Genomic DNA, 15,000 nt, shown 5'->3' with positions numbered 1-15,000 from the left:
TGTGTGTTTGTGTGTGTGTGTGTGTTTGAGTGCGTGTGTGTTTGTGTGTGTGTGTGTGTGTGTTTGTGTGCGTGTGTGTGTGTGCGTGTGTGTTTGTGTGTGCGTGTGTGTTTGTGTGTGTGTGTGTGTTTGTGTGTGTGTTTGTGTGCATGTGTGTTTGTGTGTGTGTGTTTGTGTGCATGTGTGTTTGTGTGTGTGTGTGTGTGTTTGTGTGTTTGTTGGTGTGTGTGTATTTGTTGGTGTGTGTGTGTGTTTGCGCGCTCGCGCATGCGTGTGTGTGTGTTTGTGCGCGTGTGGACTGGAGAATTGGAAGAGTGTGGGGGGGGGGGGGTTTGCGGATGAAATGAAATGCCACTGAACTCTGCCATTCTCTTAAACTGAACCCTGTGTCCCCACATATGTGTGTGTGTGTGTGTGTGTGTGTGGGCAGGGTTATGGAGAGAGATGGGCTCAAACCTGACGGCAGGTGGGCGGGATCTCCTGCGGGGCATCCGTCAGGCAGGGAGGGGTGGAAAGAGAAGGCAGGGTGACAGTTAGTCAGCAGATCCACCATCACATGGGGGTTAGAGAGGGAACATGGGACACACAAGGGCATTATGGGAGATGGTGGGGTGGGGGGGTGTGGGAGTGTGATGAGGGGAAGGCGGCGCATCTCATGCTGACTGCTTAAACCCACTGTGACACAGACGCCGGTCGCGTATGCCAATGCTAACGTCGTTGCCACGACGCTGCACGGAAACATCGGCTGCCCCTGTCTGATCGCTATACCTCGCGGGCGCCTTGGTGTCAAGCTGTGCCTCGCGTGTGCCTCACGAAGAAATATGACATAAGAAGGATACGTCCTGCATAATGCCACAGAACGTTGTCAGGGCGACGCCGTTCACCGTGTGACGTCCTCGATATTCCCGCAATTTCCTAACACACCCTGCTCGTTTGCACATTACTGCGCTGGGATTGTCGATATGTGACATGCTACAGCAACACTAGTGTGGGTATAAGACAAGTGTAATTCTCCTTTTACATGCTTAATACAGCACAATAATTATTTTTAGGAGGTAGACGCCAACATCAGATGTGGAAGTGACAGTGAAACAGAAGCAAAATGGCACTTTTGATGTTATTATAGCAGCAATCCAAATGACACACTGTACAAGACCTTTTTTTTTGTTTGACCATATCCATAGCTTTCGTGGGGGGGGGGGGGGGGGGCTAAAATGGAGGAAAATGGAGAGTCTGACAGACAGAGGGGGGTGAAGAGGCTGACTACAGCTCAATCCACTAATAAAGGCAGATGAAAGTGAGGTTAAACACAATATGCTAATTGAAATGTGTTGGCTGATTAAGGGCGATTGAGAGGAGAGTGGGCGTGCTGTGAGCCCTGGCCGACGGTGATTAGTGCGGCATTAGTGTCTGCATGCTTTTCTTCACAACGTGTCGAACGGAGGCATGGAGAGGGAGAGAGAGAGAGGGAGAGAGAGAGAGATGGAGGCTGGGTAGTGTGAAATGATTAAACCTCCTTTTGCGCTTTCCTTCTGTCTGTTCGCGCGCACACACACACACACACACACACACACACACACACACACACACACGTACACATCACGATGCAGCCCACACACTCAAAGCATCAGTGAACCCTCACTGAGGAAGATGAGGAAGGATTGAGGAAGTACTATCCAACATCCCCGTTCATCACAGGAAGCGTCAGCAGCACATCAGAGCTGGAACTCAGCAACACCTGCATGTACCGCCACGGATCTCTTTAGCAGGTTGCTGTTGTTTTGATTGAATGACTGCGCACCTTCACTTTTCTCACTCAGTTCAATTCAATTCTAGTTTTCTTCATGGACATGACAAATATTAATGCATATTAGTCCAAAGCTTTCGTAGAAGGTTCAAGAACATAAAAGTACTAAAAAACATTGTTTATAAAATCTTTGCTTTCCTCTCTCCATCTCTCCTTTCTTTCATTGCCCCATTCCTCTCTCTTTTTTCACCTCTGTGTCTCTGTGTGTGTGTGTTAGGAACGTGCCGACTCCCTTTTCTGTGGTCTTTATTGTTTTCTGCTCTGCAGCTGCAGACCCACATGGGTGCCCCCCGCAGGTGCAAGAGTGTGTGAGTGTGGGTGTGCACGTGTGCGCGTGTGTGATTGTATTGTTGCCTGTCTGTATACACGGGTGGCTACACACACACACACACACACACACACACACCCACACACACACCCCACCAGCAGGGTGCACCGTAGAGCTCGGGTAGGCATCAAGGGGGGCAGTGCTAAACGGAAACTAAAATTAAAACCTGTGTACCAATGCCTGTGATTACACACACACACACACACACACACACACACACACACACACACACACACAAACACAGACACACACACAGACACACACCACATGGGGGTAGACCCTGGAGCCTTGCTCAGTGGGGTTCTGCTATATTAAAATGAAAGTAACACTAGCAAGCTTACAGAAACCACCCTGCCTGCTTCTCTGAGTCATTTAAGTGCCACTTAAAATGTACATTTGAAACAACTGAATGTAATTGCGCAACATTCCACACTTCGCTCTCACAGCAGTTAAACACGGATAAATCCGGAGCAAGTCATTCCATCATTCCACTTCTCCGTTCTTTAAATCACTCTCCTACAGCTCCCCCTCCCCCTCTCTCACCCCCCACCCTCCTCCCCTCTCTGGCTGTTGGTAAAAGCAGGAACGATAATTCAGCACAGTACCTCTCTGACGCTCGCTGGGGAAATGAGAGGGTTCAGACCGCACCTCCCACAATTCAGTGCGAGGTGGCGGAGGAGACGGCGCGTCGTTATTACCGTGATTACGTATCTCTCCTGCCAGTCAGGTGTCACAAACAGAGGTTGCGTGATGCTGAGGGCGTGACCCCAGCCTGACCCCAGCAGCTGGGACTCAAAGGATATGACACAGCAACGGAAAGAAAAAGAGGGATTAACGTTTACGTCTCCGTCAATGAATAAAGCTATAACAAAGAGAGACTGACATAAAGGCAACAGCAAAGGGGAAGTGGATGTGCTGTCTGCAACTTTCAGCCCCAGCGGCATGTGTAGAGGGGAGGTGAGGTGTGTGTAGAGGGGAGGTGTGTAAGGGGGTGGTGAGGTGTGTGTAGAGGGGAGGTGAGGTGTGTGTAGAGGGGAGGTGTGTAAGCGGGTGGTAAGGTGTGTGGAGGGGAGGTGTGTGTAGAGGGGAGGTGTGTAAGGGGCAGGTGAGGTGTGTGTAGAGGGGAGGTGAGGTGTGTGTAGAGGGGAGGTGTGTAGGGGAGGTGAGGTGTGTGTAGAGGGGAGGTGAGGTGTGTGTAGAGGGGAGGTGAGGTGTGTGTAGAGGGGAGGTGTGTAAGGGGCAGGTGAGGTGTAAACAGGGGAGGTGAGGTGTGTTAGAGGGGAGGTGAGGCTTTGAGGAAATCTATCACTTTATGGGATTAGATAATCCAGTGGGAAGGTCCCCAGTTCTCCAGCCAGAGCCCAAAGAACATGGTCTGTAACAGGACCCCACACTGGACACACTCTTCTACAGAACAACATGCGTCCACTTTAGTGAGGCCGTAATTGAAAAGCTGATAAGATGGGAAGAGGGGACAATCTTGACTGGACCGGTTGCTGTGCTTTGGACACGGTCACAATGATAAAGCCATGCGCATGATAAGACCCTCTGTGTGTACTGTATGACAACATATAAGACCCCCTGTGTGTACTGTATGACAACTTATAAGACTCCCTGTGTACTGCATGACAATGTACAAGACCCTGTGTGTACTGTATGACAATGTAAAAGACCCTGTGTGTACTGTATGACAATGTACAAGACCCTGTGTGTATTGTATGACAATGTAGAAGACCCTTTGTGTACTGTATGACAATGTACAAGACCCTGTGTGTACTGTATGACAATGTAAAAGACCCTGTGTGTACTGTATGACAACGTACAAGACCCTGTGTGTACTGTATGACAATGTATAAGACCCCCTTTGTACTTTATGACAACGTATAAGACCCTCTGTGTGTACTGTATGACAATGTATAAGACACCCTCTGTGTACTGTATGACAACGTACAAGACCCTGTGTGTACTGTATGACAATGTAAAAGACCCTCTGTGTACTGTATGACAACGTACAAGACACCGTGTGTACTGTATGACAATGTACAAGACCCCATGTGTACTGTATGACAACGTACAAGACCCCGTGTGTACTGTATGACAATGTATTAGACGCCCTGTGTGAACTGTATGACAATGTATAAGACGTCCTCTGTGTACTGCATGACAATGTATAATACCCCATATGTTCTATATGACAATGTATAAGACCCTGTGTGTACTATATGTCAATGTATAAGACCCTGTGTGTACTGTATGATGTTTAATACCCTGGGTGTACTTTATGGCAATGTATAAGACCCTCTGTGTGTACTGTATGACAACGTGTAAGACCCCCTTTGTGTACTGTATGACAACATATAAGACACCCTCTGTGTACTGTATGACAACGTACAAGACCCTGTGTGTACTGTATGACAATGTAAAAGACCCTCTGTGTACTGTATGACAACGTACAAGACCCCGTGTGTACTGTATGACAATGTACAAGACCCCGTGTGTACTGTATGACAATGTAAAAGACCCTCTGTGTACTGTATGACAACGTACAAGACCCCGTGTGTACTGTATGACAATGTACAAGACCCCGTGTGTACTGTATGACAATGTACAAGACCCCGTGTGTACTGTATGACAACGTACAAGACCCCGTGTGTACTGTATGACAATGTATTAGACGCCCTGTGTGAACTGTATGACAATGTATAAGACGTCCTCTGTGTACTGCATGACAATGTATAATACCCCATATGTGCTATATGACAATGTATAAGACCCTGTGTGTACTATATGTCAATGTATAAGACCCTGTGTGTACTGTATGATGTTTAATACCCTGGGTGTACTTTATGGCAATGTATAAGACCCTCTGTGTGTACTGTATGACAACGTATAAGACCCCCTTTGTGTACTGTATGACAACATATAAGACACCCTCTGTGTACTGTATGACAATGTACAAGACCCCGTGTGTACTGTATGAGACCCGTGTGTACTGTATGAGACCCGTGTGTACTGTATGAGACCTGTGTGTAATCTCATGGCCCAGCACGTGAACCAGAGCCATGCTGCTCCTGCCATCTCTACATGACGACGTATGCATCTACACGCAATAACAGAATAACCAGCCACTCTGGATCAACGGACGCAGAGAAAAACCCACATTCCTCCGGGCTCATGGCCTCCTGGAGATCCCTGCTCTGCCTGTCTGCACCAGCCGGATTAATTCAAACACCGAGCCCCCCCCCCGACACACCCCACTGCCACTGAGTAATCAAACTCTGTTCCAGCAGGAGACCGCGCTGGCCCGTGTGCTGGGTCCAGTCCTGCTGTGCGGCTCACCTCAGCTTCCTTCCAGCGATGCACAGCACACGGGTCGACGCTCGCGCTCCACACGCCTGGGGCGACTCGTCCCGCACCGCCCATCACACTGGAGGTGCTTGGGAGTCTGAGGGAGCTCGTCAGTCTGTGTGTACGCAGGTGGGGTGGGCTTGTTTTAAACTGTCTTTCTTTTTTTGTAAGGGAGGTGTGTGGTGAGACGATTTGCTTCCTGTTCTCCCTGTGGGGGGGCTGTGAGTGGAGCAGAGTGATGTCAGAGGAGAGGAGAGTAGAGGAGGAGAGGAGGAGAGGAGAGGAGGAGCAGGTGTTGCAGGTTTGACTGGTTAAACTGATTGAGGTGAGGTGTCACCTCAGCAGTGATGATCACTTGGAGACTGAGAAAGGAGGAAAAATGGAGTGAGAGCTGGAGAGAGAGAGAGGGAGGGAGGGAGAGAGAGAGAGAGAGAGAGAGGGAGAGAGAGAGAGAGAGAGAGAGGGAGGGAGAGAGAGAGAGGGAGAGGGAGGGAGAGAGAGAGAGAGAGAGAGAGAGAGAGGGAGAGAGAGGGAGGGAGGGGGAGGGAGAAGGAGTGGTGGGCGAGGTACGATCACACCTTCGCAAACATCACCACTTTTGGAAGGTGGGGGAAATTCGTGACAGAGCGAGGTACAGTGAGGTGAGGAGGAAGAGAAGGAAAAGTGCCTGACCGAGAGAGAGAGTGAGGCTGGGTTCTCTCGTCGTGCCAGTGTGGGTCGTGTCTGTCTTACTTTAGGCTGAGAACGTGTGGGTGAAGAAAGGGCAGGGACCAGCAGGTACACACACACACACTCACAGACACACACACACACTCACAGACACACACACACACACACACACTCACAGACACACACACACGCACGCACGCACGCACACACACACACACACAGAACTGGCAGGGGACTCAACATCTTCCTTGAATAGTAAATCTTTTATGACCAACACTCTTCTTCTGCTGTTACAAGTCACATGACATCTACTTCGCATTCTCAATATCGTATTAACATAATTCCTTCCCACAAATTCCTTGGAATTTGACATTTTTGGTTCTTTCCTGGTGATTTCATTAGCACCACACTGCTGGGATGGGAGGTTGGGAGGGAGGGGTGGTACCCGTTGCCATAGCAGCGTGTCACGACAGAGAGAGTGGCACACATGCAGACCTCTCCAGTGAACTACACCCAGCGTCTTGTTCCGGGTCTGAGGAGCCGCAGTACCAAAGTCCCGTAACGGCCTCGCTAGTCACATATCAAAGCGGCAGATAGCGCGACTGTTTAATGATAGTTCGGTAATCTCCAGCAGAAAGCGTGAGGTGGCCTGAGAGAGCCCCTCTGTGATCTCGCTGCAATTTCCCGCCAGCGAGCACGCCGTCAGATAAAGGTTAATACACCCTCTCCTCTTCATTATGCCCAGACGTCATCAATCTTTGAAGAGGGGTGGGAAAAAAAGAAAAAAGCATAAAATAACAACAGCACTTAAAATAATCTGCCTCAATTCCGTAATTAATCTCCTCCAGCTTTTCTGACAATTACGATGTTAATTAACTCAAAATTCCCTCAATGGCGTCAGGGATAGGCGGCCGTGCCTTCTTGCCCCTCTCACGTGCCCCTTATCTCCGCCCTCTGCACCACCAGCCGGGTGGAGAAGGAAGAGGAGGAGACAGGAGCGGAGTCTGCCTGCACCGCCGCCCAGACGGGGCAGGATGAGGGTGGAGGCGAGCGTGCCACAGGGAGGTGGAGCGGGTTCTTCTTCGGGGCGAAGGTCAGGCTACGCCCCGATGCCTCCACCTTTCCCACCCAAAGACAGAAGAAGATTAACCGAATGGAGTTCACGTGCAAGCCGTCTGATCTAATGAGGACGGTCTCGTATCGGGCAGCGAGGCTGCAGTTGTACCGGGACGCTCTCATTGGGTACGCAGCACCAGGCGCCAGTTCGGAGCGTGAAATGACTCACAGGCGGCTGTGCCGTTAATCTGCACTACAGTCTGCTGCTGCAGCGGTTATTACTTAAAGAATAACAGTGCCGGGGGAGGGGGTGGGAGACTGCTAAAAACAGAAGTGCCTCCGGAGCGCCGGCCGCAGTCCGGATCCGCCGCCCGCCCTGCGGAGCTCAGCTCTGCCTGACTCGGCGCTTTACCGTTCCCGGCTGGGACATCCGCAGAACAAAACTGGGACGGCCTGAGATGACGGCAGAGACTTCCACAGCGTCTTCTGTTGTCCAACCCTACCTGAACCTCAGGGTCGGTCGTGTCGAGTCACGTCCGTGTTTTATCACGATTCCAGTAACAATGCCCACCCCCTTCACTACAAATAACCCACTTCCTGGGCTGTCACTGCTAGAAGACAGGAAACCGGCTACAGCGGAGCGCAGACGGCGAGTAGAGCGTGCGTGTTCGTCTGCTCTTACAAACAGGACAAGACGTGGCTAAGGGCTCGAGACGAGCGCCGGGCGCGGAGCGAAGGCGAAAGAGGCAAACACAGAGAAAGTAATTGTTTGTTGGCCTCTGAAGGTCCCCGCCTGGCCGCGCGGTGAAGAGTTAACAGAGCGATCACACCCGCCGCCCCGGCCGCAGCTGTGCAGTCGAGTGTTAAACAATGGAACAGCTGTCGACAGCGACGTGTACGCTTCCAGAAATAGAGCTGTTCATTTCACCTGTCTGTCTCACACCTGTGCACAGGGAGACATAGAGCTGGGCAGAACCAGGGCACCGAGTGCATGAGGAGAGCAGGAACAGCAACTGGCACACAGCCACCGTGCCCAGACACACACGCACACACACGCATGCACGCCCAGACGCACTCAGTCGCGCAGCCAGGCCCAGACAGCCACACACAAATGCAGGCCCCATTACGTAGTTAAAGAAGGTTACTCACCGATCATGTGATTGGCAACATGGATCTGGATCTCGCGTTCCGTCTCAAAGGTCATTTGGCATTTGATGCACTGATACGTTTTCTTCTGCAAGACAACAGTTAGGAGCTTAGGAATAGTTCATTTTAATCAAAGTGTGCATACACACTTGCAATGTTACACACACCCACACAGAGACACTCTCTCTCTTTCACTTTCTCTTCCACGTCTCTCTGTATCTCGTTGGTCCAGATTTGTCTTTCTGCTAAGACAGAGCAGAGACGAGAGCTCAGGTACAGACTGAGGGACGTGGACGTCCACCGTCAGGCTGTCTAGAATAAACAGGCTGGACAACGCCTGGCAGGATGAGACAGCGGAACACTCTGGGGACGAGAGTAATGCAGTCAGGAACTCACACAGGACCGGGAGAGCCAGTACACTCTGACACACACACACACACCACGCAAATGCTGCAAAAAGGTTGCTCTCCTCTATGTCTTTTTCTTTTTCTTCTTGTTTTTTACATATAGCAGAAGTCAAATTTCTAACATGCCTGAAAAAAGAAAAGAGCGGGAATAGGTAAAGAGATCAAGAAATCGGAAAGACAGAAGGGAGATGTGGAGAAAGACCTCCACTGGCCTAAAGCGTGCCCTGAGTCTCCCAGGACACAGAGATCTATGGACCTCAGACTTGCTACTGGTGAACGCAAGGCCGAACAATACCAGGAAAAAGTCACACTTTCACAATTCGAAAAAAGCAAATATTTGAATCTGTTTGAATTTGCACACTTCATATGTCAAGCTATGAATTTCACGTCTACTTTTTTTTGTACGGGACTACAGTTGTGACCTGGTGTATATTATGGCATATACATGCCACACCTGGTAGGACATGGAGACATAATGGAGCGTTATTTCTGATTATTGGATCATGTGATCCACTGACCCCCACGCTGGACAGGTTGAGATGGGTCCCAATACTCACACATTACTCACACAGCACACGTTATATTAAAAAACAGGGGTCTTGTCAAAGGGCTCATTTGCATAAACTGGCATTTGATATTGCAACAGTCAGTCTCACAATATAACTCAAGATAACTGCTTCAGGGACAGGTGAGGGACAGACCTTAGGGACAGGTGAGGCCTCCGTTGCTTTCTTTGCTGAGCTGGTCTCGGGGCTCATCTCAGGGTGGTCCACCTGCACGTGGCTCTCCAGGTCTTCCAGCGTCTCAAACTTGACAGCGCACTCAGGACAGCGCAGCCCGGAGGCTCCCTTCTCGCCAGGCTCCTGCGGGGCTCCGAGCCCACTGGGCGACTGCCCGTTGGTGCCCCGGCTCATGCAGCTGGCGCACAGCCCAAAGGGCAGGCCGTTCACGTCCAGCTTCACCAGCTCCTGCTTGTTCTTGAACTCTTTCAGGCAGAGGGCGCACTTGTAGAGCTTGTGGGCCTGCAGCTGGCCGTTGGGGGAGGAGGAGGCCGAGCCTCCGCCGGCGCAGCCGCTGACCCCAGACGAGGAGAGCTTCTGCATGTGGAAGGTCCCGTGGATCTTCAGCTCCAGTGTGGAGGTGACGGTCTGCATGCAGACCACACAGCGGAAGCCTGTCAGGGAGTTCCTGAGGTCGGGGTGCATCTGGCAGTGCTCGATGAACTCCTCCTCGCTTTGCAGTGGCATCTTGCAGATTCGGCAGGTGCCTGTGTCCAGGCTCTTGCTGTGGGTGACCTTGTGCTCGGTGAGGGTGAGCAGAGAGGGGAAGCGTTCGCCGCAGATGGGGCACATGTAGTGCTTGGCCGGGCCGCGGTGGGTCTGGGCGTGTTCCCGCAGGCCGCTCTCTGAGAAGAAGGTCCGGGAGCAGACGTTGCACTTGTGGTTGCCTTTGATGAAGTCAGCCTTCTTCTTACGCGAGCCGGCGTCGTCCTCACCTGGCCTGATGTTGTGGTCGCGTAGCCGGTGGTTCTGGAGCAGTGACTCCATGGTGTACGCCGCGCCGCAGATGTCGCAGGCGTACATGGGCTCCGAGGCGTCCAGCTCCTCCTCTCCTCCGCTGGCTTCATGGCTATTGGCTGTCTCTTGGGCCCCGCCCTTCAGGAGCATGCTCTGCAGGTCGGCCTGCTCGGCGGCGGCCGCCGAGCCACCCCCTCCACGCTTCGAGCCCTGGGTCACGCCGTTGGGAGTCCCGTTCTGGCTCCCCCCATTCCCGTTCCCGTTCCCGTCGAATATGCAGTGCTTCTCCCGGAGGTGCCTCTCCAGCAGGGCGATGGCGTGGAAGGCCTTCCCACAGAAGCGGCAGTTGAACTTTTTGCTGTGGGTGGTGATGTGGCACTGGAGCTCCACCTCCGTGCTGAAACTCTCACCACAGAATATGCACTTGCGGGCTTTGCTGGCGACCCCAGGCCCGGCGGGCTGGCTCAGGTGGCTGTGTTTGACGTGCGTCTGCAGGTCGCTCTCCTTGCGGAAGTCCCATGCGCACGCCGTGCACCGGTACATCTTCTTCTCATTGCTGTGCTTGACCGCCAGGTGGACCTGGATGGAGACCTTGGAATCGAACACCTCCTGACACAGCGTGCAGTGGTAGAGCACGAACGTGTGCATGTCCAGTAAGTGCTTCTGCAGGTCGTCCACGGACGAGAACTGCTTGTCGCAGCTCTCGCAGACGTACTGCGTGGACGTGGTGGTGTAGTGGACGGTCAGGTGCTGCAGCAGGGACTCCTGGGAGTCAAAGTCCTCTTTGTTGCACTGAGGACAGGACTGTCTCCTCAGCAGCAGCTCCAGGTGGGTCTTGAGGTGGGTCTGGAAGCCCTCGAAGCTGGTGAATCGAAGGTCGCACTGGTTGCAGGGGTAGTCGGCGTTGCCGCCCGGCTGGCTGGCGTCGCTGGACACCCTGTGGCGTTTGGGGGAGGAGATCTCCACGTCGGAGGACGCCGGGCTCAGGTCGGCCACCTTGACCTTGCGCTTGTTGTTGGCCAGTGGGATGTTCTTGTGGTTCTCCTTGATGTGTTTGGTGAGTTTGAGCAGGGAGCCAAAGATCGGGGAGTTGGTGCAGTAGGGACAGGAGTACACCTCCATGAAGGACTGTGACGCCTGCAGCACGGGAGACTCCATCTTGGCCACGCCCCCTCCGCTGCTGCAGTGGGTCTGCTGGATGTGTTCCGTGAGCGAGGACTCCGTCAGGAACCCCATGGAGCACTGGTTGCAGAAGAAGGCATGGTTCCCCTCCAGGGTGGTGGAGCCGGCGACCACGCCCCCGGGCAAACAGTGCGAGACCCGGATGTGCTCCTGCAGGGTGTTGATGTCTGCGAACATGTCTGGGCAGTAGTTGCAGTGAAAGGCAGACACGTTGCTGAACTGGAGGAGAGGGTAGCTGGAGGCAGAGCTCCCGCCGGAACGATGGGCTTTCCGCACGTGCTCATTCAGGTTGTAGAGGGTCGGCAGGGTGTCCAGACACAGCTGGCAGGTGTGGCTCTGCTGGGGCTTGTCTGCGTGGATCGTCTTCAGGTGGATCTCCAGAACGGCCAGGCTGTTGAAGTCCCTCTTGGAGCAGTAGGGGCAACTGTACGTCACCTTTCCCGACCAGCCTCCCTCTTCGTGGTCGGAGGATGGGGCGGCTTTGCGTCGGCCCTGCGTGGACTTGAGGGTGGAGTCCGGGGTGGAGCCCCTCTCCAGTGAGGCGCTGGAGTCGGGCGTGGCGCTGCTCATGGACGCCACGCTCCCCAGCACCGGATCGGGGCTGGCGCTGTGGTTGCTGGAGTCGGGCTGCCGGTGGCTGTCCAGGTGGCAGTACACGTCCTCCACGGACGGAAACTGCTCGGCGCACACGGGGCACTTGTGCTTCTTGTTGGCGTGCGTCCGGTCGATGTGGGTGAGCAGGGTACCCTCATCGCCAAAGATCTCGGGGCAGTGGATGCACTGCAGCTCCGCTCGGTCCGAGAGCTGCGGATGGCGCGTCAGAACATGCTTCTCCAGCTCGTCCGTCTGGCTGAAGGTCTCCTCGCAGTAGTCGCACATGTACAGGTCCTGGTCCTGCTCGGCGCCGTCGCCCACAGATCCGTCCCGCTTGCCCTGGTCCTTCCTGGCCATGTGCTCCTTGTTCTTCCTGTGCGCCTGCATGTGACTCTGCAGGGAGGAGGTGGAGGAGAAGCCGCGCTTGCAGATGCTGCACTTGAAGGGCTTGCTGGAGCTGTGCGTCTTCAGGTGGATCTTCAGGTGGTCGCTCCGGGAGAAGGCAGCCTCGCATTCCTGGCAGCTGTACTTCTTGTCGCCGGTGTGGAGCTTGACGTGGCGGTCGCGGCTGCGCTTGTGCTTGAACAGGCGGCTGCAGAAGGTGCACTTGAAGGGCAGCTTGTCGCTGTGGATCTGCTCGTGACGCTTCAGGTAGCTCAGGCGGCTGAAGGACTTGTCGCAGAACTGGCAGGGGTAGGGCAGGCCCGAGCCTCCTTCCTCCTCCCCGGTGCCCATGCCCAGATCGCAGCAGCCGTCCCCCAGCATCTGCGATGGTGATGCCACGTCTTTGCTGGAGGGAGAGGACGCCACCCAGGAGAGCCCCGGGTCATCGTCACCATCTGCAATGCGAAACACGGGCAGAATTAAAATGTTAAACAGGGGGAAAATATATCCGGTTGGAAGCAAAGAACCAAAGATGCCAACTCTCAGAGGAAGAGAGGAAGAAGGACAGAAAGATTTTGGGGTTTTTTTTTTTATCCACCCGCCTCCCTCTGCAAACATACTCGATCGCATCTCCAGATCTGGATTCGGTGTGATTGCAAACCTCCACAAAAACAGCAAGAAGGAAAGGAAACCGGTCGAGACCTTTCACAGGGTGGCTTGAGCAAAAGGAAAAAACGCAGAGTCACTCGCGTCTGTTTTGCCATTCATATACAAATAACCAGCAATGCGAGTTCGCCCTTAATTCTGTCCTGTTCTGCGTCATCTGTTTGGCTTCCCGAGCAACAGTCTCTAACGCAAAGCGAGGAAGAGATCTCATGACTTATTGAGCAGGCGCAAACACAGTCCTGCCATGGCTCACGCAAACGCAGAATTTTCTGTCGCTGCCTGGTTTGTTTGCTTTATTTTGGAGTGATGTTGTTGGGTTTTTTTTTCACTCTTAATGTGCTGGCATGGAAAAAGACGTCTGGTATTTTCCAAAATTCCCAATGTCGCGTCAAATTCACTTCCTCTCCCTAAAACTTGCACCTACACAGATAAGCCACGTTAACGACCCACTTGTGTTTCCAGCTACGCGAGGCTCGACGGGATTTTGGAAGTTTTGCTCGGACTCCGAAATAAAAATAAGCAAAACTGCACAAAGAAAAGTGCATCACATCAGCTCATATTGCACGGACTACAAATAATTGTGAGTCCATATGGCGAGAGCGGAATCTCACTTCCACCCATGCTCCCCTCGGCACACGGAGGTGAACGCAGCAGAATCTGAGGAAAATAAATTCATGTGATAAATCGATCTGCGTTAAAATGTAGGTGCTGCACAGAACAAATAAATCTCCACAGGGGTTTGTGGGGAGAAATTTGTAAAACTATGAATTATGAATTTATCTCGGAGCAAGAAACGAATTTAGAGCTCCGGAACTAAAAACCTTAAAAATAGAGATATCAGTATCGCTGAGATCTGTGAGAACGGATGAAAGAAACACAGATGAAGATCAAACAACGCAGACACGTGCCAGTGGTGAGCACTCCTATCTAAATAAACAAAACCAAAAACAGAACACTGGCAGTGTGTGTGTGTGTGTGTGAAGCCTGGTCTTCTCTCCTAGCCTCTGTCACTTTATCAGTGTACATTAAGACATTCCCACACAGGCCCAATGGAAGGGCACCCAGGAACAGAAAGACCGAGCAGTGGAGAACTCCCTCTGGCTACACAAGTCCGTGGCCCCGGACAGTGTGGAGGGAGGGAGGAGGGAGCTTACTTTGACTGACAGGTAAACCTTCCTGCTGGCACAGAACCACACGCCAACACAGCGCAGCAGACACAAAGAAACACCCGCTCAAAAAATGTAAAAAAAAAAAAAGGGAAAGAAGCCAGAGGAGACAGAAAGCACGAAGACAGGAGAGAAGAAGAAAAAGAAACTGGCACATGTGGTCATTCTAGCGAATTATAAATCTATTAATGCTAATGCAATCCTTCTTATTGCGACAGAATGTGAGAAATCACTTTTGAGAAAGAGGGAGATTATAGTCATTAAATAGCCTTAATCCTCAGAAGTGTGGCTGTCGGAAAATGGAAGATCACATGGCTTTTAGAGGGCTTTTGTCAACCGTCTGCCGGGGGACTTGGCAAGAGTGCTAAACAGGGTAAGAAATTTCAATGAAAACTTAAATGAGAAAAGAAACAGAAAAGAAAGAAAGCAGAGAAGACGAGAGAGGGGTCTCTCTGTCTCTCTCTCTCTCTCTCTGCCCAGGTCATCCCTCTCTCCGCCTCCAAACGGGTTTTCACGTTGTGCCTCATTACCGAGCTAACGGGCAGTTCTCGCGGCCCGGCCTGGCCGGAGGAGGGGCGTGGGGGGAGGGGCGCTGCCGTCCAGGGGTGGGCTTGTCCTCGTGCCTTGACCCGGGGCCCCGTAATTGGGGGATGCGGCAACCACAAAAAGAAAAAAAAAAACAACCCAAAAACCCAACGATAATGGAAGAAGATGCCGGCTGCGTCTCTCC

General features: G+C 52.5%; 1 protein-coding gene across 2 annotated transcripts in view; it reads right to left on the bottom strand.

Annotated features, from left to right (window-relative positions):
- znf423 (zinc finger protein 423) overlaps nt 1–15,000 on the bottom strand; it is a 143,107-nt gene that overhangs the window by 58,144 nt on the left and 69,963 nt on the right. The window contains exons 4-6 of one of the 2 annotated variants that reach the window (XM_035525243.1): nt 9,463–12,893; nt 8,358–8,442; nt 457–480 (exon numbers count right to left, since the gene is read on the bottom strand). In XM_035525243.1, coding sequence (XP_035381136.1) covers nt 457–480; nt 8,358–8,442; nt 9,463–12,893 — 3,540 coding nt within the window. The remainder of the gene's footprint in view (nt 1–456; nt 481–8,357; nt 8,443–9,462; nt 12,894–15,000) is intronic. The other variant, XM_035525244.1, reaches the window with a different exon arrangement.

This window comes from Electrophorus electricus, chromosome 4 (genome assembly GCF_013358815.1).
Source record: "Electrophorus electricus isolate fEleEle1 chromosome 4, fEleEle1.pri, whole genome shotgun sequence".
NCBI classification, from domain to species: domain Eukaryota; kingdom Metazoa; phylum Chordata; class Actinopteri; order Gymnotiformes; family Gymnotidae; genus Electrophorus; species Electrophorus electricus.
Note: the sequence above shows the minus strand (reverse complement) of the source record. Positions and strands in the feature narration are given on the sequence as shown.